Raw genomic sequence first — 26,049 nt, 5'->3', positions numbered from 1 at the left:
CCACTACATTGTATCTTGTACATTCCACAAAATATGAAATGTCCTACACAGTGAATACTTACCTATTCCTAACAGGCAATGATAGGAAGAAATCGCGCAACAATTTTCGGAGAAGCACGCCTACCCAAACTGTCTCGGTGCAGTGGATGGCAAGCATGTGCGCTTGGTCATGCCACCATCCAGCGGCAGCCTATACTATAATTACAAAAAATACTTTTCGATTGTATTGATGGCTGTTGCGGATGCAGACTACAAATTTACCTATGTGGACGTTGGTTCTTACGGAAGTAGCAGTGATTCACAGATCTTCATGCGAAGCCAATTTGGAATTTGCTTACAAATGGGACAGTTGGACATTCCTCCACCTCGAACACTCTTAGGAACAGACCAACCTGCTGTTCCATTCATGTTTATCAGGGATGAGACATTTGCTCTATCTGAGAATGTGATGCGCCCCTACTCCCAGTGACAGTTGTCAGGCCCAAAAACTATTTTTAACAACAGACTGAGCAGGGCCCGTCGTGTTGTCGAATGCGCCTTTGGCATCATGGCCAATAAATGGCGCATCTATCACACCGCCATGATGTTATCCCCAGCTAATGCCGTCAATGTTGTGAAGGCCACATGCGTCCTTCACAACTACGTTATAGTGAAGGATTGAGGACAGGCTGAGTATGACACTCCATCAACTGTCCCCCTACACAAGCTACCAGCCACACAGATACACGATAGCAATTAAGCATTGCAGTTCAGAGAACTACTGACTGAACATTTCAGACGTCCCACTGTTGCTATGCCTCAAAATACAAATGTTTAAGTGCCAGTTCTGTTTACACTAATAGCAAAATGACAGTCTGATAGTTTTGTTGTTATGTTCAATAAAATATGTTTTTTTCCCCTAACTTCACTATTCTGTGTTCTCTAATTTTTAATTATTACAGTACATTGCATTGAAGCAGATTCCTATTTAACCTTCCTGGCGGTAACCCCGAACTACGTTCGGGGTAAGCCGCGCAGGAGGTTTTCTCAGGCCTTGCTGGGCCGATTTACTTAAGCGGGCGGGGGGATCATGTAGCGAGCCCTGGGCTCGCTACATGATTTTTAAAAAAAAAAACTGCTGCGCTGCCTCCTGGCGGAATTTTTTATACCACCAGGAGGGTTAAACACCTACATGTCTCTGCTAGTAAGTGCATTGCAAACCTATTGATCAATCTCAATCCCAATATGCTTGAACACAGAAACATGCTGCATGCAGCGGAGCCTGTCTACAAACTACACCACCCCCACCACCCCCCTAAACGTTGCAAATACATGGACAGCCTGAACTGACACAGAACAACACAGTACACAGAAAAACATTAAGTTTACTTACTCTTCACTTGCTTTTCCGACTCTGGCAACTCATCCCATTCTCCTTCATACAGGTCTCGCCCAATAGAAGCCCACACCTGCAGTGCTTTTTTGCCCAGTTTATATGTAGAAGAGCCCTTCTCATATAGGAGAGGATGCTGTTGCACTTTTGAGATAAGATCCTTGCTGCAGAACCAGGACATTTTGGTACCCTATGCCTGCTCCTATCTGTGCGTCCCTGTCATCTATCCACAAGAAATCAACAGGAAATGACATCTACACAGGAAACCGAGGAGCTTTATGGGAAAATTACAGGGCTAGGTGGGTAAAAAGCAGGAAAAACGCTTCTGACTATGAACAGGCCAGCGCTTCCATAGCGATTTACAAGCACTCCTATACTTAACATTGAAACGCCAATCGCTCAGAATCGCTCCGAAAATGCTGCATGCTACGTGTTTGCGTTTCAGCAAAATGCTAAACGCTTAGATGAGAACAGAACCATAGACAATACATTGAACAAGCGCTTTTTCAAACGCTAGCGCTTTTGAGTGATGCTGAAAGCGCTAGTAAAGCGCACAAGTGTGAAAGGGCCCTAAGGCACTGGATAGCTGGTGCTAACCGTTATAACAGCCTAACACTGGCAATTTAATAATCCTAGGCTAAGGTCTGAGCATCACAGGGAGGGTGGAGCTAAGGTGGGGCATCACAGAGAGGGTGGGGCTAAGGCTGAGCATTACAGGGAGGGTGGGGCTAAGGCTGAGCATCACAGAGAGGGTGGGGCTAAGGCTAAGCATCACAGAGAGGATGGGGTGCTAAGGCTGAGCATCACAGGAAGGGTTGTATACCAATATACAGCAATATATAAATATAGAAAGTGTTTCTGATGCTAAAACAATGAAAATTAACATTAAAGTGGACATCCTGAATCATTTACTGCATTCTACTATATGTTACTTCAGTGCCTCTTTACTTCTGGTTTACTGGGGTTTGGCAGGCTTGAAAAATGCCGTGGTTTAAGTTTTCAACCCACATCTGGGCAAGAGCAAATCATAGCAAGGAATACTAAAAGCTTAATGAAACAACAGTTGTACAAGTGTATTTGCCTACAAAGTTCAGCAGTGATATTTGTTGTATGTATTCAGGTTGTTCTAGATTTATTACAAAAAGACCTTACCACCTGTGCACACAACAGAAAAGATGCCATCACTCACCGAATGACTGTCACTTCAACCCACACTCTGACAAATGCAGGAAATGGGCCAAATGCCTCCAAAATATATGTATAATGACCTCCAGATTTTTTAATGCATGTTCCAAGTTCAGCATAGCAAAGGGCACCTGTTAGATAAGAAGAAACAAGCACATTAATTTATTCCATTGTGAAAAACTTCCTAATAAATTGTTCCCAATTGTCCTAATATCTAAAGATGCAGCTTCTTGTTGTAGCTGTTGCTATAATGACCTGTTTAGCTTTATTTTAAAACATGTGATGATAACTTTCAGACATTTCTGTTTTGCTTAAAGAGAATCTGTATTGTTAAAATCACACAAAAGTAAACATACCAGTGTGTTAGGGGACATCTCCTATTACCCTCTGTCACAATTTCGCAGCTCCTCGCCGCATTAAAAGTGGTTAAAAACAGTTTTAAAAAGTTTGTTTATAAACAAACAAAATGGCCACCAAAACAGGAAGTAGGTTGATGTACAGTATGTCCACACATAGAAAATACATTCATACACAAGCAGGCTGTATACAGCATTCCTTTTGAATCTCAAGAGATCATTTGTGTGTTTCTTTCCCCCCTGAGGGGGCAGTTCATAGCAGAACCACAACACTGAAGAACTTGGCAGCCTTCCAGACACAGGCTGACAAGTCTGACAGGGGAAAGATACATTGATTTATTACAGAGACTGTGATAGTACAAAGTGCTGCAGTAAGCCAGAACACATTAGAATAGCTTTTGGAACTTGTAGGATGATAAAAAACAGGATGCAATTTTTGTTACGGAGTCTCTTTAAAGCCATCTTTTGCATTGGAATAAACATTAGGATAAGCTGAGCATTCATCATGACTTTCATGGCCTAAGGGTGGTTAACTTCTTTCTGCAGGCTTAACCACACTATCATGTCTACAGCCAGCTTATAAGAGAAACTGTATGCCAAATTTACATAGAAACACATTGTACACTAATATGTGTAAAGATATATTAGGCTGTTCTTTTACCTTTGCTTACCTGTCATCACACAATAATATCTGCAACTGTTTCAGCATGATAATTGTTCACTCTGAGGCAGGGGTCACATTTGTCTTTCAGTTTCTACACTTTTCAGAGAACTGAAAGACAAGTGTGACCTCTACCTTACAACAGCTAATGTAATTTATAGAGAAAACTGACAAATTGCGCAAGATGTCAGTTTTTTTCTCTGCGTGCGAAATCTGCATTCAAGTGTGACCTAGCTCATTGATTAACATGAGTTCTTAGTTGAAAACAGTTTTTCTGTGCAGAAAACACGCATGAAAGCCGACAAGTGTGACCCCTGCCTGAATTTACTTAATGCATTGTCATAGGATGGCCAGCAGAACTACAGACCAGGGGTGCTCGGATGTGCCTCATCCACGAATTCGGCAATCCGCGTGGTTGCAAAAAAAATCCGCATTCGGCCCCGCCGCATGCGGATTTCCGTCCGCGTCCACGCAACCACGCGGATTTTCTGCCGTGAATGGCGTAATCACGCGTGGATTCCCGCCCGGAGGCGGAATTTCTTTTAACGTTATTAACAAAGCCCCCATACATGCTACAATCCCCCAAATTGCATGGATTATCGAGGTGATAAGGGGCAATATAACTTCAACATAAAAAATCCCCCCCAATTTTTTTTTTTTGTTTGTTTAATGGCTTTTAAAGACAAATCACCACTGTAAATGGGGCTATTAATTGGTAAAACGTGGTTTTAAAAAGGGATATACGCGTTAAGCAATCAAATAGGTGAAGGTGAGTTCCAATGGCACTTGGCGGCAAAGGTACCGCTGGAGGAGGATGAGTGGCTGACGCCAAAAAGGCCCCAGAGAGGTTTTTGTAATTATTTTTTTTTTGCAGCAATTAGCAATGACATCGCAGCAGAGTTGTCAGTGGACACGGGCAGCAGGGGCGTCGCTAGCCCTGTTTTAGGGGGGCACGTGCCCCCAATCTTTCCTGGGGTGCCACGGATCTCCCGGCCGCCGCTGCCCCCTCTGTCAGCGGCTCCCTCCAGCCGCCGCCGCCGCGTCTCAGACCTCAGGATCAGGCGGCGAGCCGGCGACCAATCGTGCGGGCGCTAGGACCCAGCGCCCGCACTGATATGCGGAAGTGACATCACTTCCGCATATCGAGCGGGTGCGTCCAGCGCCCGCTCGTACATCTGGTCGGGTCGCCGCTGATCCTGAGGTCTGCTGAGAGGTAGGGGGGGGAGCGGCGGCGGCTAGAGAGGGGGCCTCCCTGTCACTCACTCACTCACTCACTCACTAAAGGGGCTCCCTGGCACGCACTCACTCCCTAAAGGGGCTCCCTGGCACTCACTCACTCCCTAAAGGGGCTCCCTGGCACTCACTCCCTAAAGGGGCTCCCTGGCACTCACTCACTCCCTAAAGGGGCTCCCCTGGCACTCACTCACTCCCTAAAGGGGCTCCCCTGGCACTCACTCACTCCCTAAAGGGGCTCCCCTGGCACTCACTCACTCCCTAAAGGGGCTCCCCTGGCACGCACCCACTCCCTAAAGGGGCTCCCCTGGCACGCACCCACTCCCTAAAGGGGCTCCCTGGCACGCACCCACTCCCTAAAGGGGCTCCCTGTCACTCACTCACTCACTCACTCCCTAAAGGGGCTCCCTGTCACTCACTCACTCCCTAAAGGGGCTCCCTGGCACTCACTCACTCCCTAAAGGGGCTCCCCTGGCACTCACTCCCTAAAGGGGCTCCCCTGGCACTCACTCACTCCCTAAAGGGGCTCCCCTGGCACTCACTCACTCCCTAAAGGGGCTCCCCTGGCACTCACTCACTCCCTAAAGGGGCTCCCCTGGCACGCACCCACTCCCTAAAGGGGCTCCCTGGCACGCACCCACTCTCTAAAGGGGCTCCCTGGCACGCACTCACTAAAGGGGCTCCCTGGCACGCACTCACTCACTAAAGGGGCTCCCTGGCACGCACTCACTCACTAAAGGGGCTCCCTGGCACGCACTCACTCACTAAAGGGGCTCCCTGGCACTCACTCACTCCCTAAAGGGCCTCCCTGTCACTCACTCACTCCCTAAAGGGCCTCCCTGTCACTCACTCACTCCCTAAAGGGGCTCCCTGTCACTCACTCACTGCCTAAAGGGGCTCCCTGTCACTCACTCACTGCCTAAAGGGGCTCCCTGTCACTCACTCACTGCCTAAAGGGGCTCCCTGTCACTCACTCACTGCCTAAAGGGGCTCCCTGTCACTCACTCACTGCCTAAAGGGGCTCCCTGTCACTCACTCACTGCCTAAAGGGGCTTCCTGTCACTCACTCACTGCCTAAAGGGGCTTCCTGTCACTCACTCACTGCCTAAAGGGGCTCCCTGGCACTCACTCACTGCCTAAAGGGGCTTCCTGGCACTCACTCACTGCCTAAAGGGGCTTCCTGGCACTCACTCACTGCCTAAAGGGGCTTCCTGGCACTCACTCACTGCCTAAAGGGGCTCCCTGGCACTCACTCACTACCTAAAGGTGCTCCCTGTCACTCACTATCGGGGTCCCTGTCACTCACTACCTAACTGGAGGCGCCTGTCACTCACTAGCTAACCTGGGGGTCCCTGTCACTCACTACCTAACTTGGGGGGGCTACCATATTAAGGGGGCATTCTGCCTATTTATGTGAAATGCTGTCTATTTATGTGCCTCATGACTGCTGAATGTGTCTTGTTGGGAGCCTTATGATTTGTTGGGGGCCTCATGATTGCTGAATTTGTCTTGTTGGGGGCCTCATGATTTGTTGGGGGCCTCATGATTGCTGAATTTGTCTTGTTGGGGGCCTCATGATTGCTGAATTTGTCTTGTTGGGGGCCTCATGATTTGTTGGAGGCCTCATGATTGCTGAATTTGTCTTGTTGGGGGCCTCCTGATTTGTTGGGGGCCTCATGATTGCTGAATATGTCTTGTTGGGGGTCACATGATTGCTAACTGCGAGACTATGGGAAAAACTGAATCCTTATCATATGAGACAATAGCATTAAACCTACTTTTTTAGCGTTTTAAAACAGAAAATAAAACTGGGAGGTTCTAAAAAATTGAATACATTTTTCAGGAGTAGGATGGATGAAATTGTTTATCTTCACAGTTTATTTTCAACTTGGATTTTCCATAATGTTCATGTATGAGTTAAAACGTTTGTACAGTATTTAGTTTAAATTGCTGTTGCCACTTTGCGATAGATACCGGTAAGTGACTTTTGGGTTGTAGTTTGGGCACTCGGCCTCCAAAAGGTTCGCCACCACTGTCCTAATCTAATGTCCCACCATTGCTAGGTTCATGTAAATTTGTCTCCACCCGTTACTACACCTATATTCTGGTCCATGGCCCACCCATTTTTTGGTGCGGCGCGATAAGCACGCCACACAACGTGATCGTCATATTTTTGGCACGCTAGCTGCAGTGTGCTGAATTCTGCTGCCTACAGTATGTACAGTATACGCTGTTCTCTAGTGCTTGCACTGTGTGCTGATTTACCTCCAGTGTGTACAGTGTAAGGTGTTACTCTGTGCCTTTATTGATTGTAAACCAGCTGTATTGTATGCTGATCCCTGCTACTTTCAGTATGTACAGTATTAGCTGTAAAGCCTGGTACACACATACAATTTTGATTAGCCAATTTTAGCTCTGTTCATAAAATTCATTGTCTGTTGGCCCACTCACTGCACGGGGGTGGGAAATTGGGGGTCAGTGATTGACCAATCAAAATTGTATGTGCGTATACATCTTTGATCTATGCCTATACTGATTGTAAATGATCGAAATAAAGGACAGGGGGCTCCGTCCAATATTTCGATGGGCAGGCCCGTTATCCGTAGCTTACACCGCTGCTAAGTTCATGTACATTTGGCCCCACCCATGGCCACGCCCACTCACCGCATGGCCACGCCCATTTTTTGCCGCGGCGCGCTGCGCGCGCCACATGTACCTCCCCTCCTGGTGCCCACAGGTGCCACTGATCTCCAGGGACCCTAGAAACGCCCCTGACGGGCAGTGTGAACGCAGAGTGCAGTGGTGGTAGCGACTGAGTCAGGAGAAGGACTATGCGGGCGGTCAGTTCAGCAGCACAGAAGGACCATGGCAACATACTGGTAGTAGTAGTAGCAGCACAGCGTCATAGTGCTGGCCAAAAAATTAAATGCACCCGGTGACCCGGGCAGTGTGAACGCAGACAGAGTACATTGGTGGAAGCGACTGAGTCAGGAGGAGGAGGACAATGCGGGCGGTCAATTCAGCAGCACAGAAGGACCATGGCAACATACTGGTGGTAGTAGTAGCAGCACAGCGTCATAGTGCTGGCCAAAAAATTAAATGCACCCGGTGACCCGGGCAATGTAAACGCAGACAGAGTATATTGGTGGAAGCGATTGAGTCAGGAGGAGGAGGACAATGCGGGCGGTCAGTTCAGCAGCACAGAAGGACCATGGCAACATACTGGTGGTAGTAGTAGTAGCACAGTGTCATAGTGCTGGCCAAAAAATTAAATGCACCCAGTGACCCGGGCAGTGTGAACGCAGAGTGCAGCAGCGGGAAGCGACTTAGTCAGGAGGAGGAGGATAATGCGGGCGGTCAGTTCAGCAGCAGCAGCACAGAAGGACCATGCCAACATACTGGTGGTAGTAGTAGTAGCACAGCGTCATAGTGCTGGCCAAAAAATTAAATGCACCCAGTGACCCGGGCAGTGTGAACGCAGACAGAGTACATTGGTGGAAGCGACTGAGTCAGGAGGAGGAGGACAATGCGGGCGGTCAATTCAGCAGCACAGAAGGACCATGGCAACATACTGGTGGTAGTAGTAGCAGCACAGCGTCATAGTGCTGGCCAAAAAATTAAATGCACCCGGTGACCCGGGCAATGTAAACGCAGACAGAGTATATTGGTGGAAGCGATTGAGTCAGGAGGAGGAGGACAATGCGGGCGGTCAGTTCAGCAGCACAGAAGGACCATGGCAACATACTGGTGGTAGTAGTAGTAGCACAGTGTCATAGTGCTGGCCAAAAAATTAAATGCACCCAGTGACCCGGGCAGTGTGAACGCAGAGTGCAGCAGCGGGAAGCGACTTAGTCAGGAGGAGGAGGATAATGCGGGCGGTCAGTTCAGCAGCAGCAGCACAGAAGGACCATGCCAACATACTGGTGGTAGTAGTAGTAGCACAGCGTCATAGTGCTGGCCAAAAAATTAAATGCACCCAGTGACCCGGGCAGTGTGAACGCAGAGTGTAGTAGCGACTGAGTCAGGAGGACAAAGCGGGCGGTCAGTTCAGCAGCTCAGAAGGAGGACCATGGCAACTTACTGGTAGTAGTACCATAACACCAAAAAATTAACCAAGGTAGGCACTAGGCAGGTAGTAACTGTCTTTATAAAGGCAGGCATAGTTAACAACAGCACATGCAGCAGCCACTTCATGTCCCCCTGTGTCCGACAATAGGGGCCAGGAACTCACCTTCCACCCAAGCCTGGTTGATTTTCAGGAGGTGAGTTTGTCCACAGAGGCGTGGGAGAGCCGAGAGCGCTTCTCTGTGACCACGCCACCGGCCGCACTAAAGCATCTCTCTGAGAGGACACTGGAAGGAGGGCAGGATAGGAGTTCCAGGGCGTACTGGGAAAGCTCGCTCCAGATGTCCAATCTCTTGACCCAGTACTCCAAGGGGTCCACGGGGCTGTCGATGTCATTGAGTCCGCTGGATGACCCCATATAGTCAGACACCATGGTGGTCAGTCGTTGCTTGTGCTGGTTGGTGGTGGATGCTGTGGCGGGCACCTCTGTTCTGGGCTGCTGCACTGCATACAGGCTCTTGCTTAGGCTCTTCAGGTCTCCGGGGCGCCAGTTGCTGTTTCTGCTGCTGGTGCTGGTGGTTGTTGTGGTGCTGCTAGTGGCAATGGCAGGCACCTCTTGCTGGCTTGGCAGAGCAGTTACAGTGGGGGTGGAAGGCTGGGGGAATGCTTCCAGTAGCCTGCGCACAAGGGCCTCCTTCAACAGGTGCAGAGACGAGCAACAAAATTGATACGTGGGATGGAAGGTCTCACTTATCAAGAAAGGTTAGATAAACTGGGTTTATTTAGTCTAGAGAAAAGACGCCTTAGAGGGGATCTAATTAACATGTATAAATACATCAGAGGGCAATATAATAGCTTGGCGGATGAGCTTTTTGTCCCTAGGCCTTCTCAGAGGACTAGAGGACATGATCTGCGCATGGAGGAAAAATGTTTTAGCCATTTATTTAGGAAAGGGTTCTTTACAGTTAGAGTGATTAAGATGTGGAATGCATTGCCACAGGAAGTCGTTATGGCAAACTCTATACCTGCGTTTAAAGGGGGCTTAGATGCTTTCCTTGCGTTGAAAGACATCCATGGCTACAATTACTAGGTAATGCCTAATGATGTTAATCCAGGGATTTTATCTGATTGCCATCTGGAGTCGGGAAGGAATTTTCCCCTTTAGGGGCTAATTGGACCATGCCTTGTAAGGGTTTTTTCGCCTTCCTCTGGATCAACAGGGATATGGGAGGGAGCAGGCTGGTGTTGTACTTTATACTGGTTGAACTCGATGGACGTATGTCTTTTTTCAACCAAAATAACTATGTAACTATGTAACTATGTAACTCCCTTGTGCGTTGCTCGGTGGTGGATGGCGTCATGAAGTCTCCCAGCTTCCCCTTCAGACGGGGATCAAGCATCAAGGTAATCCAGATGTCCTCCCTTGAACGCATCTGGATCACCCAGGGGTCCCTGCGAAGGCAGCGCAACATGTGCACAGCCATGGGAAACAAGTGGGCCCTGCCAGCAAGATCTTCCTCGTCCTCGCCATTGTCCCAGAACGCATGACTGTCCTCTTCCTGTGCCATGTCGTTGTCCTCCTCAAACCGCCATCCACGTACAACGCCTGCTGCACTCTGCTCCTCCTCCTCCGCCTCATTCAGGTTAGGGACCTCCAACTCTTCCACTACCTGCTGTGAGCCCTCCTCTGAGCTGGACTGTGCTGTGTCCAGGAAGGGACTCAGCACCAGGCATACTTGCTGCATCAGTGTCCACTGAGTGGCAGTAATCATGGGGACTTGCTGGTTGCTGGGGACACTTGGGTCTAGCTTGTAGGCCCTAAGAGCCAGCCTGTGCTGACACAGCCGCTCCAACATGGCCAGAGTCGAATTCCAGCGAACTGGCATGTCAATGATCAGCCGGTGTTGTGGCCTTCCATACTGCTGCTGTAAGGTGGACAAGAGTGCAGAGGCAGTGGCTGACAGGCGGAAAGAGCGTACCACCGCCCGGGCATCCTGCAGCAGCTCGCTCATCCCCTGGTAGGTGCGCAAGAAGCGCTGCACCACAAGATTGAGCACGTGGGCCAAGCAGGGGATGTGCTGGAGGTTTCCCTGCTGCACTGCTGCCACCAGGTTGGCCCCGTTATCGGCTGCCACATACCCCACTTCCAGGCCTCTGGGGGTCAGCCACCTCCGCTCCTGCTTCCTGAGGGCGGCCAGGACGTTGGTGGCCGTAAGCCTCTCCTTCCCCAGGGTCACCAATTTTAAAAGGGCTTGGCAGTGCCGAGGCTTGGCGCTGCTGCTGCCCAGGCGGGCTTGCTTTCCGGGTGCAGAGGGAGTGTCGTGACAGGACCCTTCTGCATCCCCCCTGATCCCGCGTGGTGGCACCACTAGCTGGGCTGATGCGCTCTTGTCCTCCCTCCCTTCCATCAGTGTCACCCAGTGGGCCGTAAAGGACAGGTAGCGACCTGTCCCAAATCTGCTACGCCACGAGTCCATGGTCACGTGGACCCGCTTGCCCACAGAGTAGTCCAGGGAACGGGCCACGTTTTCCACTGCAAACTTGTAGAGTGCTGGGATCGCGCTCCTGCTGAAATAGTGGCGACTGGGGACTTGCAACTCGGGGATGCCAAATTGGAGCAGCATCCGCATGGCGCTCCCCTCCTGCACCAGGGAGTAGGTAAGCAGCTGTGATGCCATGGCCCGGGCCAGCAAGCCTTTTAGTTTGCAGATCCGCCTGTGGCTTGGAGGCAGAGGCTTGGTCAGACCCTGAAAGGTGTCGCTCAGCAGGGTCTGACGACGCTGGGATGCAGGGGAGACTGAGGAGAGAGACGACCACTGGCTGCCAGCCTCAATGTCTGTGTCCTGAGTAGCCGAGGTGGAAGAGCGCTTGCGTGCTACTACTGCTGCTGCTGTGGGGGATTCACGACCCTGAGGGAGGGATGATGCTGCTGCGCTGGTGGGCCTTCTGCTCTCAGGAACCCCTGCCAGCAGTGCCTGCTTCCTCTTAAACTCCGCATACTCGTGGCAGTGGCGGCTTCTCAGGTGGCCCTGGAGGGATGAGGTACCCATCTTGCTCAGACTTTTCCCACGGCTCAATCTTTTGCTGCATAACCTGCACACCGCATACCTTTTGTCATCAGTACATTCGTCAAAGCAATCCCACACTGGTGACTTTAATTTACTGCGGCCCCCACTAGCAGAGGGTGCAGCGGAACAATGTGTGGTAGTAGTTGCCGGGGGTTGCATGGTGGTGGTGCCGGCTGAAGCAGTGTCCTGTCTACTTCCTCCACGCCCACTGCTGCCGATGCCCCTGCCCCTGCCTGACATATGACGATATCCTTGCCTAGGCCGAGGTGACTCGTCATCCTGCTCTGACCATTCTTCCCCGGACTCAGCAGGCTGCGCATAGTTAGGGTCCACAACGTCGTCATCATCAGCAGCATCATCATAATCCAGCTCTTCCTCTGACTCCCCCGCCTCCTCTTCTGTCCCTACATCCCCAGACACAGACCCCTCTTCTTCATCACCAGAACTCAACAACGCTTGTGATTGTGGCCCGATCTCAATCTCTGCCACATCAGTCCCCAGTAAGTCCTGAGCTTCTTGCATCAGCAGGTTCCCAGATGCCGGACTGAGGGACAGAACGCTGTCATCCTGGGAGGGCTGCTGACCAGTGGGTGCTGGGGTGGATGTCACAACAAGCGTGGGACGTTGGCTGCTGCTGCTTGGAGTGGTGTTCACAGTAGAGGTCTGGGAGGAAGTCATAATGTCCATGAGTACGTCAGGTTCCATTTGCTCAACCACCACACGGGGACCAGAAACTTTAAAATATTTGGACAATGGCGTCCGCTGACTCAGCCCAGGCTTTGCTGCCCCCCTTTCTGCTGCATCACGACCACGTACAGCTGGGCGTCCTCTCCCTGGACGTGGAGCAGTCCCAGAAGTGGCTGAGGCAATTGAACTCCCTTTCCTCTCACCCCGCGAAACCCTGCCAGACATGTTGCTAGTAATGAATCACTGGATGCAGTGGGCACAGTACAAGGTCACTGAACGATGCACCAGGCACAGTACAACGGCACTGAAGGATGCAGTGGGCACAGTACAAGGTCACTGAAGGATGCAGTGGGCACAGCAGTGGGCACTGGATATACAACTAGGTCACTGAAGGATGCAGTGGGCACAGTACAAGGTCACTGAAGGATGCAGTGGGCACTGCAGTGGGCACTGGATATACAACTAGGTCACTGAAGGATGCAGTGGGCACAGTACAAGGTCACTGAAGGATGCAGTGGGCACAGCAGTGGGCACTGGATATACAAGTAGGTCACTGAAGGATGCAGTGGGCACAGTACAAGGTCACTGAAGTAGGCAGTGGGCACAGCAGTGGGCATTGGATATACAACTAGGTCACTGAAGGATGCAGTGGGCACAGTACAAGGTCACTGAAGGATGCAGTGGGCACAGCAGTGGGCACTGGATATACAACTAGGTCACTGAAGGATGCAGTGGGCACAGTACAAGGTCACTGAAGGATGCAGTGGGCACAGCAGTGGGCACTGGATATACAACTAGGTCACTGAAGGATGCAGTGGGCACAGTACAAGGTCACTGAAGGATGCAGTGGGCACAGCAGTGGGCACTGGATATACAACTAGGTCACTGAAGGATGCAGTGGGCACAGTACAAGGTCACTGAAGGATGCAGTGGGCACAGCAGTGGGCACTGGATATACAACTAGGTCACTGAAGGATGCAGTGGGCACAGTACAAGGTCACTGAAGGATGCAGTGGGCACAGCAGTGGGCACTGGATATACAACTAGGTCACTGAAGGATGCAGTGGGCACAGTACAAGGTCACTGAAGGATGCAGTGGGCACAGCAGTGGGCACTGGATATACAACTAGGTCACTGAAGGATGCAGTGGGCACAGTACAAGGTCACTGAAGGATGCAGTGGGCACAGCAGTGGGCACTGGATATACAACTAGGTCAATGAAGGATGCGGTGGGCACAGTACAAGGTCACTGAAGGATGCAGTGGGCACAGCAGTGGGCACTGGATATACAACTAGGTCACTAAAGGATGCAGTGGGCACAGTACAAGGTCACTGAAGGATGCAGCGGGCACAGCAGTGGGCACTGGATATACAACTAGGTCACTGAAGGATGCAGTGGGCTCAGTACAAGGTCACTGAAGGATGCAGTGGGCACAGCAGTGAGCACTGGATATACAACTAGGTCACTGAAGGATGCAGTGGGCACAGTACAAGGTCACTGAAGGATGCAGTGGGCACAGCAGTGGGCACTGGATATACAACTAGGTCACTGAAGGGTGCAGTGGGCACACAAGGATGTCACACTGTGTAATGAGATGCTTATATGCCAGCGAGCGAGCAGTGGGCACTGGGCACGGCACAAGGTCACTGACAGAATGAATGAACAGCGCTGGCAGAGAGTGGCGGTGCCGGCGGTGTGACTGGCTGCCTGCAAATAGTACAAGTGAAGTGTATAACTGTCACTAATATAATATACAAGTGTGTAATGAGATGCTTATATGCCAGCGAGCGAGCAGCGGGCACTGGGCACGGCACAAGGTCACTGACAGAATGAATGAACAGCGCTGGCAGAGAGTGGCGGCGCCGGCGGTGTGACTGGCTGCCTGCAAATAGTACAAGTGTATAACTGTCACTGGAATATACAAGTGAACACTGCAGCTGCACTAACCTGCCTGCCTGCACTACACACAGATAATCCCCACTCCCACTACACTGACTACACTGCAGCACTGAACCTGCCTGCACTACACACAGTTAAATAATCACTAGACTCCCACACTCCCACTACACTACACTGACTACAACTAACTACAGCAATCACTCACTGACTAGCTAACTGTGTACAGTATAAGAGCAGTGTTAGCAAAAAAAACGCTTTGTTTTTAACACAAGAAATGCACTTGCTCAAACAACAATGGCCTAGAGATAATCCTCTCAGCACCACAGTCTAGCAAGGACAGAGCTTTTCCATCATGGCCGCTGCTTTATATTCAGGAGGGGAGGGCATAGCTCCCCTCCTGTGATTGGTTGCTAGGGCCTGGCTGGGGCCCTCTGATTGGCCTGCAATGTGTCACTCCCGCATAGTTTGATGCATTTCCGCTAACCACGACTTCAGCGCCGGGTTTCACGAGCGTGAATGCGGATTTCTGTCCGCATTCACGCGAAGCCGAAGCAGATTTTCGTGGTTGAAAATCTATTCACGGCTTAGCGTGTCCGAGGCAGAATGCGTCAAAATGGTCGTGAATCCACGCGTAAGCGTGATCACGACCTGGCGGTGAGCACCACTGCTACAGACTGACACCAGTCATCCGACAGCTAAGGATAAGTTGAATGTAATGAATGATAAACTAGCCTGTCCTCTAGAGGTGTCATTTAGGTTCTTGCTATTGCCAGCACCCAAATTAGTGTTTTCCCCACTGTGCCGCTATAGCCGTAATAACAGTATGGTTCATGGCAGCACTCAAAGCAGGGGCTAACCAGCTCATAGCGGTGTCAAAACCACTTGTCTCAAAGGAAAAATGATTCAAGCACTCATTACAGAAAAAATTAAATTACTATATAGTTATCAAGTAACAAAGGAGTTAAAAGCAAGCATTTATTAAAAATATTCCATAAATTGCACAGTGCCCAATGTATAGAAAAGGGCTTTGTAATCCTACACATAAGTTAACATATAATTTAAAACCTCCTCTAGACCTAAAACCAAGTTATATCGTCACCCTGGACAAAAATCAACGACAGATTGCCTCTGGTGTCTAAGGTCAGCACATGGGACAGAGCCTATCAGTGTATGTGTATAGTAATACATAAAATAGTCTCCAGCAAAGCAAGTTCAGGCAGGTAACCTGAACTCTTGCACAGGACAGAAGGAAAACATAGAGAAATGAACATTTTATGTATTTAGAGAGTTCAGCCTGTCTAATTCTCCCTCATCTGTGACTTATCTCAAGTTGTAATTTTACCTTAGTTAGGCATGGCTAGCAGCTGATTGGTAAACACAGGATGTTAACAATATTTCTGCTTCCATGAAAGCAGGAGGTAGAGACACTGCAGATTTATTGCAGGATTTGTATCAGCTGTACCAAAGACATGTTTTTCTTTAAATGTTAGTATGTTGTTGCTTAGCTTTTAGAGCAGAGAGGAAGTTCGGAGTTAAGGTCTGAATGGAGTAGCTGTGGCTGAATGGAGTAATGGTTAAGGGCTCTGCCTCTGACACAGGAGACCAGAGTTCAAATCTCGGCTCTGCCTGTTCAGTAAGCCAGCACCTATTCAGTAGGAGACCTTAGGCAAGTCTCCCTAACACTGCTACTGCCTATAGAGCGCGTACCAGTGGCTGCAGCTCTGGCGCTTTGAGTCCGCCAGGAGAAAAGCATGATATAAGTGTTCTGTGTTTGTTTTGTTTGCTATAACTTTCCCTCAGAGAGGTTTATAATCTAATCCCTACCACAGTCATGTGTCTATATATGTATTGTATTGTGTAAATATCGTACAACAACAACAAACAGTGATGAAACATTTGTAAAGTGGTTTCTCCCGTAGGACTCAAAGCACATAAGCTTGTCTCAGATCAGTACATAGTGATGTGTACAAGGGGACAAGTTATGTGATCATAAATGCAAGACTAAACATGTGGCCTTTCAGTTTTTATTTAAATGTGTCCAGGGTTGGAGCTGTCCTGACTTAGCACGCCACGGTATTCCACTGGGCAGGGGCAGCACGACAGGAAGCTCTGGTTTCAAAGGTTTTTAGTTGAACTCATTGAAATCGTAGTCTAGGGCCAATTTAGGGAAAGCCAATTAACTGTGTATGTTTTTGGGATGTGGGAGGAAAACCAAAGTGCCCTGAGGAATCCCACGCAGAAGCGGGGATAACAAACTCTGTGAAGATAGTGCCCTGGGTGGAATACAGGCAGCGCTGCAAAGTGAGAGTGCTAACCACTACGCCACCATTATTAGTTGATCAGGGAGCTCTTACAGACAGATAAGAACAAACTCTGCATCTGAGAGCCGACACAGATCTAGGAAAATATTTATACCTGGAACAAGGCATAACGAGATTATACATAATGGATTAGAAATGACTGAATATACAGTAGCTCTTTAGGTACTCATGGATATAAATGACATGGTCCTTGTGCTTTAGGCTCAGTTAAAATGAATGATTCCCTGACGTTATAATGACGTACGTTGCTGCATTTAAAGCAAACATTTTGAGCATGATATTTGAGACTGTGAAAATAAACAGCAGCGTGCAGCATTTCTACTCAGTAAAATTAAAATATAACACTTATCAACGTTCAAAAACTATGACATTGTCCAATAAAGATTTATACTCTGTGTTTTCTGCACTTAAACCGCAAAAATATTCATTAGTGTCTGGGCTAGAAGGCATACCTGCTCCATATGCTCTTTTTCCAGTAGTAAACAAAAGAGGGCTGGCACTACCAATAAACCATTCTCTTTTACTTTATTGGCATAAGTGCAAAAACATTGATGTCTTACTGGGGACAACCTGCTGTTTCTGCCTCTCCGCCTCTCTTCAAGCCGTGCAGGTTGGCTGCACAGTTTGAAGACAGGCAGAGAGCCAGAAACAGCAGGCTGTCGCTGGCAAGCCATCAATGTTTTTGCACTTATGCCAATAAAGTAAAAGAGCATTTTTTATTGGTAGTGCCAGCCCTCTTTTGTTTACTACTGGTTTGGATCCCAGAGTGTAAGAATCTCTGGGCTTGGGCAGTGGGCACACCCAGGGGCGTAATTAGGCCCCAACAGGCCCCCTGCAGAATTTCAGAGTGGGTCCCTCCCTCCCTGGGGCCCTAGAGTGAGGAGTATGCGGTGGAACGCATGGAAGGTATGTATCTGCCCGCCGCTGCCCGCTGCCCACACTGTAACTAGCTGGAGGGGAGCGCAGAGGGGAGAGCCCCAAGGTAAGGGAGAGGGGGGGGACTTCCCCTCTCCCCGACGACTGTGGCCAAGGCTTTCCCCTCATGTTGCCACCCCTCCAGCCCCCACAAAATGGCCCCGAACACCCCACGGAAGCAGGGGCTGCAGGGCCTATTGTTACGCCAGTGGGCACACCTTGTCCCTGTCTTGTAAGTGTAATTAGCCAAAAAGATCTGATAGTAAATCTTATATACATTTCGTTTTTCTAAGCATTTTTGAATGTTAGCTACAAAACAAAACAAAAAGAAAAAGAAAACACTGTAGCTCATTTGAAATTGCATTAACGGTTGTGGTCCTAACTTCTCTCCAAATTCTATGGTGCATACTGAGCATTGGCCTTAAAGTATAAGATCAACTGATTTGGCTACAGCCTACACATATAAATAATAATAATAAAAATGTATTTCATCATGGTTATTTTCAAATGGTTAAATAGTACAGCCAAATAGACAAGTAAGAAATATGACTGATTGCTATGGGAAACAAGCGCAAGGATTTGCCACACAGTTCCTGGGCTGCAGCTTGAAGAGTACTGGAGGTGGCCAGGAACACAGAAGAGAGACACTTACCTTGGAAGAGATAAGCTTCTGCATCCTTCAATGGCTTACCTTGTCCACCTCGCCTCTACCACCAATGCCCGGAACATCCCTGAAGACTGTGACTGTGGTCCTCTACAGTGTGCCACAACAAACAGCCAATTAGATTTCACTCATTTCACTCATTTCATTTAATTGGGAAAATGTAAAAAGCTGTAATCCTCACAGTATTTAAGCCAGAATCCCCAAACATGGCACAGTCAGTCAGTGGGCGATTGGGTTTAAAATTCTGAAAAAGTAGGCCGAGCCTATAACAGCCAAATTTCAGCCATTCATTGTAAAAGGGGAAAAGTTCTAAAAGCCCTAAAAGCGCTTGTTCAACGATTTCCTATGACAGTGTTCACATGTAAGCGTTTCGATTTTCTTGAAGCCGCTTTCTGAACGCTTTGGCTCAATGGAAAGTATAGGTATAGGTGAATTGCAAAGCGCTTGAAAAAGCGCTTTATGTAGCGATTTCCCGAGCGTTTTTATGAATAAATACAATGTATTTATTAATTTTCGGGTTAAACAGTTCATTGACGTCAGGAAGTGAAAAAAATCATCACTGAGCAAAAGCACTTAGAAAAGCGCTTAGAAAATTGCTTTTCTAAGTGAAAAGCACTGGGAAAAGCTCTGTAAAAATCACAATATAAATCGCTCAGCGCTTGAGATAGTGCTGGCAATTTATAATGAGAACAAAGCCTAAAGGCTCATACACACATCAGACTATAGTCTTTGGAAAATGAAAGATCACAGACCAATCTTACCACCCTCCATGTAGTAGGAGAGCCATACCTACACAGTCTTTCCTATGGAGCTGAACTGAAGCATAGTCTATGAGATCTGCAGATCATCATACACACATGATTTAACTGACATTCATCTGCAGATCCGCAGATCTGAAAATCCATCCTGGTGGATCTGATCTGCAGATGAATGTCTGTTAAATCATGTGTGTATGATGATCTGCAGATCTCATAGACTATCATTGCAATTTGCAGGAATGGATTTTTGGCAGGAACAGATCTTTTGCAGATACTGATCTGTTGTGTCTGTACAGCATCTGTGTGCAGCATCTTGCAAAGATTTTTTCCTGATGTGGAGTTCAGCTCCATAGAAAAGACTGTGTAGAGTATGGCTCTCATACTACATGAAGGGTGGTAAGATTGGTCTGTGATCTTTCATTTTCCAAAGACTATGGTCTGATGTGTGTATGGGGCCTTAGACTGTTAATGGCAGAATCTTCAAACTTGGCACAGTTGATCACAGGGTGACTGGGGTCCAATCAGATTTAACCAATTGAATAACACAATTGGACCAGATTGGATTCATCAGATTTGGCCCAATTATCCAATGTGATTGGTCTAGTCTGATTGGTCCAATTGTGCAATACAATTGGCTGTATTTAATTGGCGCAATCATGCAATTTCATTCAGTTTTTCCTACCTGATGGCCCAATCATGCAATTTTATTGGTCTAATCTGAGTATCTCAATCATGCAATTTAATTGGTCCCGTTTGATTCATCCAATTATGTAATACAGTATGGCGCAACATCCAGACAGGGGAGTAGCTAGAAATCATGGGGCTTCGTGGAAACATTTTCATTGGGCCCCCCAGCTAGATATTCCCCCCAGTGTTAGGTAGCCACAGTATACAGTGGGTTGCAAAAGTATTCGGCCCCCTTGAAGTTTTCCACATTTTGTCACATTGCTGCCACAAACATGAATCAATTTTATTGGAATTCCATGTGAAAGACCAATACAAAGTGGTGTACACGTGAGAAGTGGAATGAAAATCATACATGAATACAAACATTTTTTACAAATAAATAACTGCAAAGTGGTGTGTGCATAATTATTTCTCCCCCCTTTGATCTGAGTGCAGTCAGTTGCCTATAGACATTGCCTGATGAGTGCTAATGACTAAATAGAGTGCACCTGTGTGTAATCTAATGTCAGTACAAATACCTCAGAGGTTGTCTAAGAGAATATTTGGAGCAACAACCCCGTGAAGTCCAAAGAACACACCAGACAGGTCAGGGATAAAGTTATTGATAAATGTAAAGCAGGCTTAGGCTACAAAAAAATTTCCAAAGCCTTGAACATCCCACAGAGCATTGTTCAAGCGATCATTCAGAAATGGAAGGAGTATGACACAACTGTAAACCTACCAAGACAAGGCCATCCACCTAAACTCACAGGCCGAACAAGGAGAGCGCTGATCAGAAATGCAGTCAAGAGGCCCATGGTGACTCTGGATGAGCTGCAGAGATCTACAGCTCAAGTGGGAGACTCTGTCCATAGGACAACTATTAGTCATGCACTGTACAAAGTTGGCTTTTATGGAAGAGTGGCAAGAAGAAAGGCATTGTTAATAGAAAGCATAAGCAGTCCCGTTTGCAGTTTGCCACAAGCCATGTGGGGGACACAGCAACCATGTGGAAGAAGGTGCTCTGGTCAGATGAGACCAAAATGGAACTTTTTGGCCAAAATGCAAAATGTGTGGCGGAAAACTAACACTGCACATCACTCTGAACACACCATCCCCACTGTCAAATATGGTGGTGGCAGCATCATGCTCGGGGGGTACATCTCTTCAGCAGGGACAGGGAAGCTGGTCAGAGTTGATGGGAAGATGGATGGAGACAAATACAGGGCAAACTTGGAAGAAAACCTCTTGGAGACTGCAAAAGACTTGAGACTGGGGCGGAGGTTCACCTTCCAGCAGGACAATGACCCTAAACATAAAGCCAGGCCAACAATGGAATGGTTTAAAACAAAACATATCTAAGTGTTAGAATGGCCCAGTCAAAGTCCAGATCCAAATCCAATCAAGAATCTGTGGCAAGATCTGAAAACTGCTGTTCACAAACGCTCTCCATCTAATCTGACTGAGCTGGAGCTGTTTTGCAAAGAAGAAACGGCAAGGATTTCAGTCTCTAGATGTGCAAAGCTGGTAGAGACATACCCTAAAAGATTGGCAGCTGTAATTGCAGCAAAAGGTGGTTCTACAAAGTGTTGACTCAGGGGGCCGAATAATTACACACACCCCACTTTGCAGTTATTTATTTGTAAAAAATGTTTGGAATGATGTATGATTTTCGATCCACTTCTCACGTGTACACCACTTTGTATTGGTCTTTCACGTGGAATTCAAATAAAATTGATGCATGTTTGTGGCAGTAATGTGACAAAATGTGGAATACTTCAAGGGGGCCGAATACTTTTTCAACCAACTGTAAGTATCTAAAGTGGGCCAAGTGGGAAATGGGCCTAATGCTGGGGATACACGGTACGTTTCTGTCCCATGAATCGACCAGCTGATCCGGCCAGCTGATAATATTCAGCTGGCCCGATCATGCCGCTCGACCCGCACAAAGGGCAATCGATCTGCGCGCACGCGCGGACGAGCAGGGATGCGCCGGCGCGCATAAAACGAGCCGTGTATGTCCGGCATAATGCCTGGTACACATCATGCAATTTCCCATCAGATTTTGGGTCAAAACAATATTTTTGGACAGATCCAATCTGATTTTTGATCGTTTTTCTGATCGAGTGTGCACAGAAGTAATCAAAAAAACCATCTGAAAAACAATCTAAAATCACATTGGACCTTTTGAAAATTATCGGTGAGACCCAAAATCTGACAGGAAATTGCATGGTGTGTATCAGGCATAACAGACACAGGCAAATATCAACTAACCAATCAAGCTAGAATAATCACTAGATATAAACCACCTAGATAAATAAGATAGCAAAAACAAAGTACAAGTATGTGCAAAGAGGACTTGCTGCATTGTTAAGGTGGCCATACACGTATAGATTTGCAGCAGATTCGACCATCAGATAGATTTCTGTCAGAGGCCTGTCAAGTCGAATCTGACAGGAATCTATCTGATGTGTGCCACACACTAGGAACAGATTTCCAATAGATTTCAGAATTAAATCTATTGGAAATCTATCTAAATGCATTATTGGACCATTAGATGAAATGCATCTCTATGGGCCAGCGATCTGCTACCAGCAGCAGATTGACCTAGATCCTCCATCCTGTCAGATAGATCAAATCCATTGAAATCGGCCATAAATCGATTGATCGATAGATTTGAAAGAATCGATTTCTGATTGATCGATTCTATAGAAATGATTGATGGCTGAAATCGACCAGTGTATGGGCCCCTTTACAGAAGGGGGAAGACTGTCATGAATCATCCTGCCTGGATCCGCACAGAGCAATAGCAGCAGCCACTCCTCCCTGGCTGGAACTATAGATTTAGTGTCGGGCTGGCCAGGAAGGTATTCACAAGCCAAAATAGTCCCACTTCACATGCCTGTGTTGTACTTAGCTGGGAAGTGAGATGTGCGCACATGGCTGCATGTTGGGGCTAAGGGAGGGAGGGTATCGGGAGATGGTACTTATATATATATACAGACTAACCAGCAAGCTCATGGTGACCCAGAACTCATTGGAGTGTGTAAGGGACTACAATGGTCCTAAAAGCCCCCTTACTAAGATGTTAAGAAAAACAAAAATTTGCTTTCCTAAAACAGAAAGAATTTGCGATAATTCAGGTTGGAGTGAGCTCGAGATGTCTCCCAGGCACCACTGCTGAATATATGCAAATTAACCATTGTACCCTTAGAAGCTAAACACACCTCCAGAACCGCTGGAATGCAATGATGTGTCAGCTTGTTAAATTGTACAGAGCCATAATAATCCAACATGCATACAGACTGTTTCGGATTGTTTGATCCTCATCAGTGCATGGCATGGATTAATTTGGCTCTATGGAGTAGGGCTTGTAAACCGAGAGGTACAGACTAACCAACAAGCTCATGGTGACCCAGAACTCATTGGAGTGTGTAAGGGACTACAATGGTCCTAAAAGCCCCCTTACTAAGATGTTAAGAAAAACAAAAATTTGTTTTCCTAAAACAGAAAGAATTTGCGATAATTCAGGTTGGAGTGAGCTCGAGATGTCTCCCAGAGCACCACTGCTGAATATATGCAAATTAACCATTGTGCCCTTAGAAGCTAAACACACCTCCAGAACCGCTGGAATGCAATGATGTGTCAGCTTGTTAAATTGTACAGAGCCATAATAATCCAACATGCATACAGACTGTTTCGGATTGTTTGATCCTCATCAGTGCATGGCATGGATTAATTTGGCTCTATGGGTACAATGGTTAATTTGCATATATTCAGCAGTGGTGCCTGGGAGACATCTCGAGCTCACTCCAACCTGAATTATCACAAATTCTTTCTGTTTTAGGAAAGCAAATTTTTGTTTTTCTTAACATCTTAGTAAGGGGGCTTTTAGGACCATTGTAGTCCCTTACACACTCCAATGAGTTCTGGGTCACCATGAGCTTGCTGGTTAGTCTGTACCTCTCGGTTTACAAGCCCTACTCCATAGAGCCAAATTAATCCATGCCATGCACTGATGAGGATCAAACAATCTGAAACAGTCTGTATGCATGTTGGATTATTATGGCTCTGTACAATTTAACAAGCTGACACATCATTGCATTCCAGCGGTTCTGGAGGTGTGTTTAGCTTCTAAGGGTACAATGGTTAATTTGCATATATTCAGCAGTGGTGCCTGGGAGACATGTCGAGCTCACTCCAACCTGAATTATCGCAAATTCTTTCTGTTTTAGGAAAGCAAATTTTTGTTTTTCTTAACATCTTAGTAAGGGGGCTTTTAGGACCATTGTAGTCCCTTACACACTCCAATGAGTTCTGGGTCACCATGAGCTTGCTGGTTAGTCTGTACCTCTCGGTTTACAAGCCCTACTCCATAGAGCCAAATTAATCCATGCCATGCACTGATGAGGATCAAACAATCCGAAACAGTCTGTATGCATGTTGGATTATTATGGCTCTGTACAATTTAACAAGCTGACACATCATTGCATTCCAGCGGTTCTGGAGGTGTGTTTAGCTTCTAAGGGTACAATGATTAATTTGCATATATTCAGCAGTGGTGCCTGGGAGACATCTCGAGCTCACTCCAACCTGAATTATCGCAAATTCTTTCTGTTTTAGGAAAGCAAATTTTTGTTTTTATATATATATATTACTAAAAAAAAAAGTCCTTTGCAACCGTGACTGGTCCCCCTAGTGGCGGAGGGCCCCATAGCATTTGCTATGCCTGCTATGGCTATCCCTACGCCGCTGCATCCAGAGAGATGGCACTCACACCCCCCCCCCCCCCCTCCCCACAGCATAGTGCGCACCACCAGCTAGTGATAAAATAATTCAAAACCGCTTAAAAACACATTGGGCTTGATTCACAAAATGGTGCTAACAGTTAGCACGCTGGTGAAAAGCCCTTTATCATGCCTAAACTCAGTTTAGGTGTGATAAGTTTAGGTAGTACTAAAGAGAAAAGATACCCCTATACACAGCACCACTGCAGACCATATGTATCAATCAAAAAAATGTATTTTTATTACCAGCTTTGCAAACACATATCAATGATACACAAACATTTAAAAACATCTAAAAACAGCATAATATTGTATTTCCAGCCATATTCAACATAATGGGCCTGCTAGATATAATAATCTATTATGTTCAGTCTCAGTGGAAGTATAACCTGTAACCACTGGGGGCTCAAAGAATGAGCCCCCTCGTGGATGAACCCGGGTTCAGTAAGAATTATAAAGTGCAAAAAAATTGGAACCATGAAAGTGCATATAGTGCTACACAAAAACAATCATTCAACATATGCAATAACTGTGCAACCTATCAGACTAAAAGTGCAGTTTAAATACAGTCAGAGTCACTAATGACCAAGTGGAAGCAGCCTATTAGGATCTGCAAAGAAGTGAATAAGTAAAAGATACTTAGCCGGGTATGAAAAGAAAGGCAGGCAGACTGGCATGGAAAGACGGAAGTATCCCCTCAGGACATAGCCCACATGCTCCGCGGTCGTCACTTTATTGAGTGGTACTCTGGGGTGTCCATTTTTGGGTTTAGGGGGTCTGGGATTCTTCCTATATCTCCTCCTATTACCTCTATGCTTCCACCTATAGGCTGCTCCACTGTCATAGTCTTGTCGGTCCCTCAATAGTTTTTTCTGTTTACCGTCTATAATAAATTTTTCAAAACCATCCATATCCTTTTTAAGCTGGTCCATAAAGGGTTTAATAATAGTGTGTTTATCAAAAGTTAAGAGGGCTGTTTCTAATTCCTTAATTTCTTGTTTCTTTTTGCTTAATAGTTTTTCATCATGTTCAATAAGCATGTCAATAATAATCACTGAGCATTTACCCAGACCAGCCTCCCATGTGGCTTTATAATCATCTGTCACCTCCCAGGTGGAAAAAAGTTCTTCCTCTTCCTCCTGGCTTACATCATTTCCGGCAGCTGGAGATGATGTAGGGAGTGGTTCACCCTTCTCTTTCTTATTTAAAGCTGCAATGGCGGCTACACAGCACGGCTATCTACCTCACCTTTCAAAGCGGAGTGACGACCGCGGAGCATGTGGGCTATGTCCTGAGGGGATACTTCCGTCTTTCCATGCCAGTCTGCCTGCCTTTCTTTTCATACCCGGCTAAGTATCTTTTACTTATTCACTTCTTTGCAGATCCTAATAGGCTGCTTCCACTTGGTCAT

At 47.2% G+C, this 26,049-nt stretch overlaps 1 protein-coding gene and 1 long non-coding RNA gene across 4 annotated transcripts in view; one reads left to right on the top strand and one right to left on the bottom strand.

Moving 5' to 3' along the window:
* LOC137571075 (uncharacterized) overlaps positions 1-2,016 on the top strand; it is a 66,039-nt gene extending 64,023 nt beyond the window's left edge. For 2 of the 3 annotated variants that reach the window (XR_011031292.1, XR_011031293.1), the window contains exon 3: positions 76-891. This is a non-coding gene — a long non-coding RNA (uncharacterized lncRNA). Of the gene's footprint in view, positions 1-75; positions 892-1,424 lie in introns of those variants that run through there. The other variant, XR_011031291.1, reaches the window with a different exon arrangement.
* Positions 1-26,049, bottom strand: part of SLC7A11 (solute carrier family 7 member 11) — a 414,966-nt gene that overhangs the window by 335,526 nt on the left and 53,391 nt on the right. Inside the window, exon 2 of the mRNA XM_068279755.1 lies at positions 2,562-2,688. Coding sequence (XP_068135856.1) covers positions 2,562-2,688 — 127 coding nt within the window. The remainder of the gene's footprint in view (positions 1-2,561; positions 2,689-26,049) is intronic.

Source organism: Hyperolius riggenbachi, chromosome 1, assembly GCF_040937935.1.
Source record: "Hyperolius riggenbachi isolate aHypRig1 chromosome 1, aHypRig1.pri, whole genome shotgun sequence".
Lineage (NCBI taxonomy): Eukaryota > Metazoa > Chordata > Amphibia > Anura > Hyperoliidae > Hyperolius > Hyperolius riggenbachi.
The sequence above is the reverse complement of the archived record's forward strand: the minus strand, read 5'-3'. Positions and strand labels throughout refer to the sequence as shown.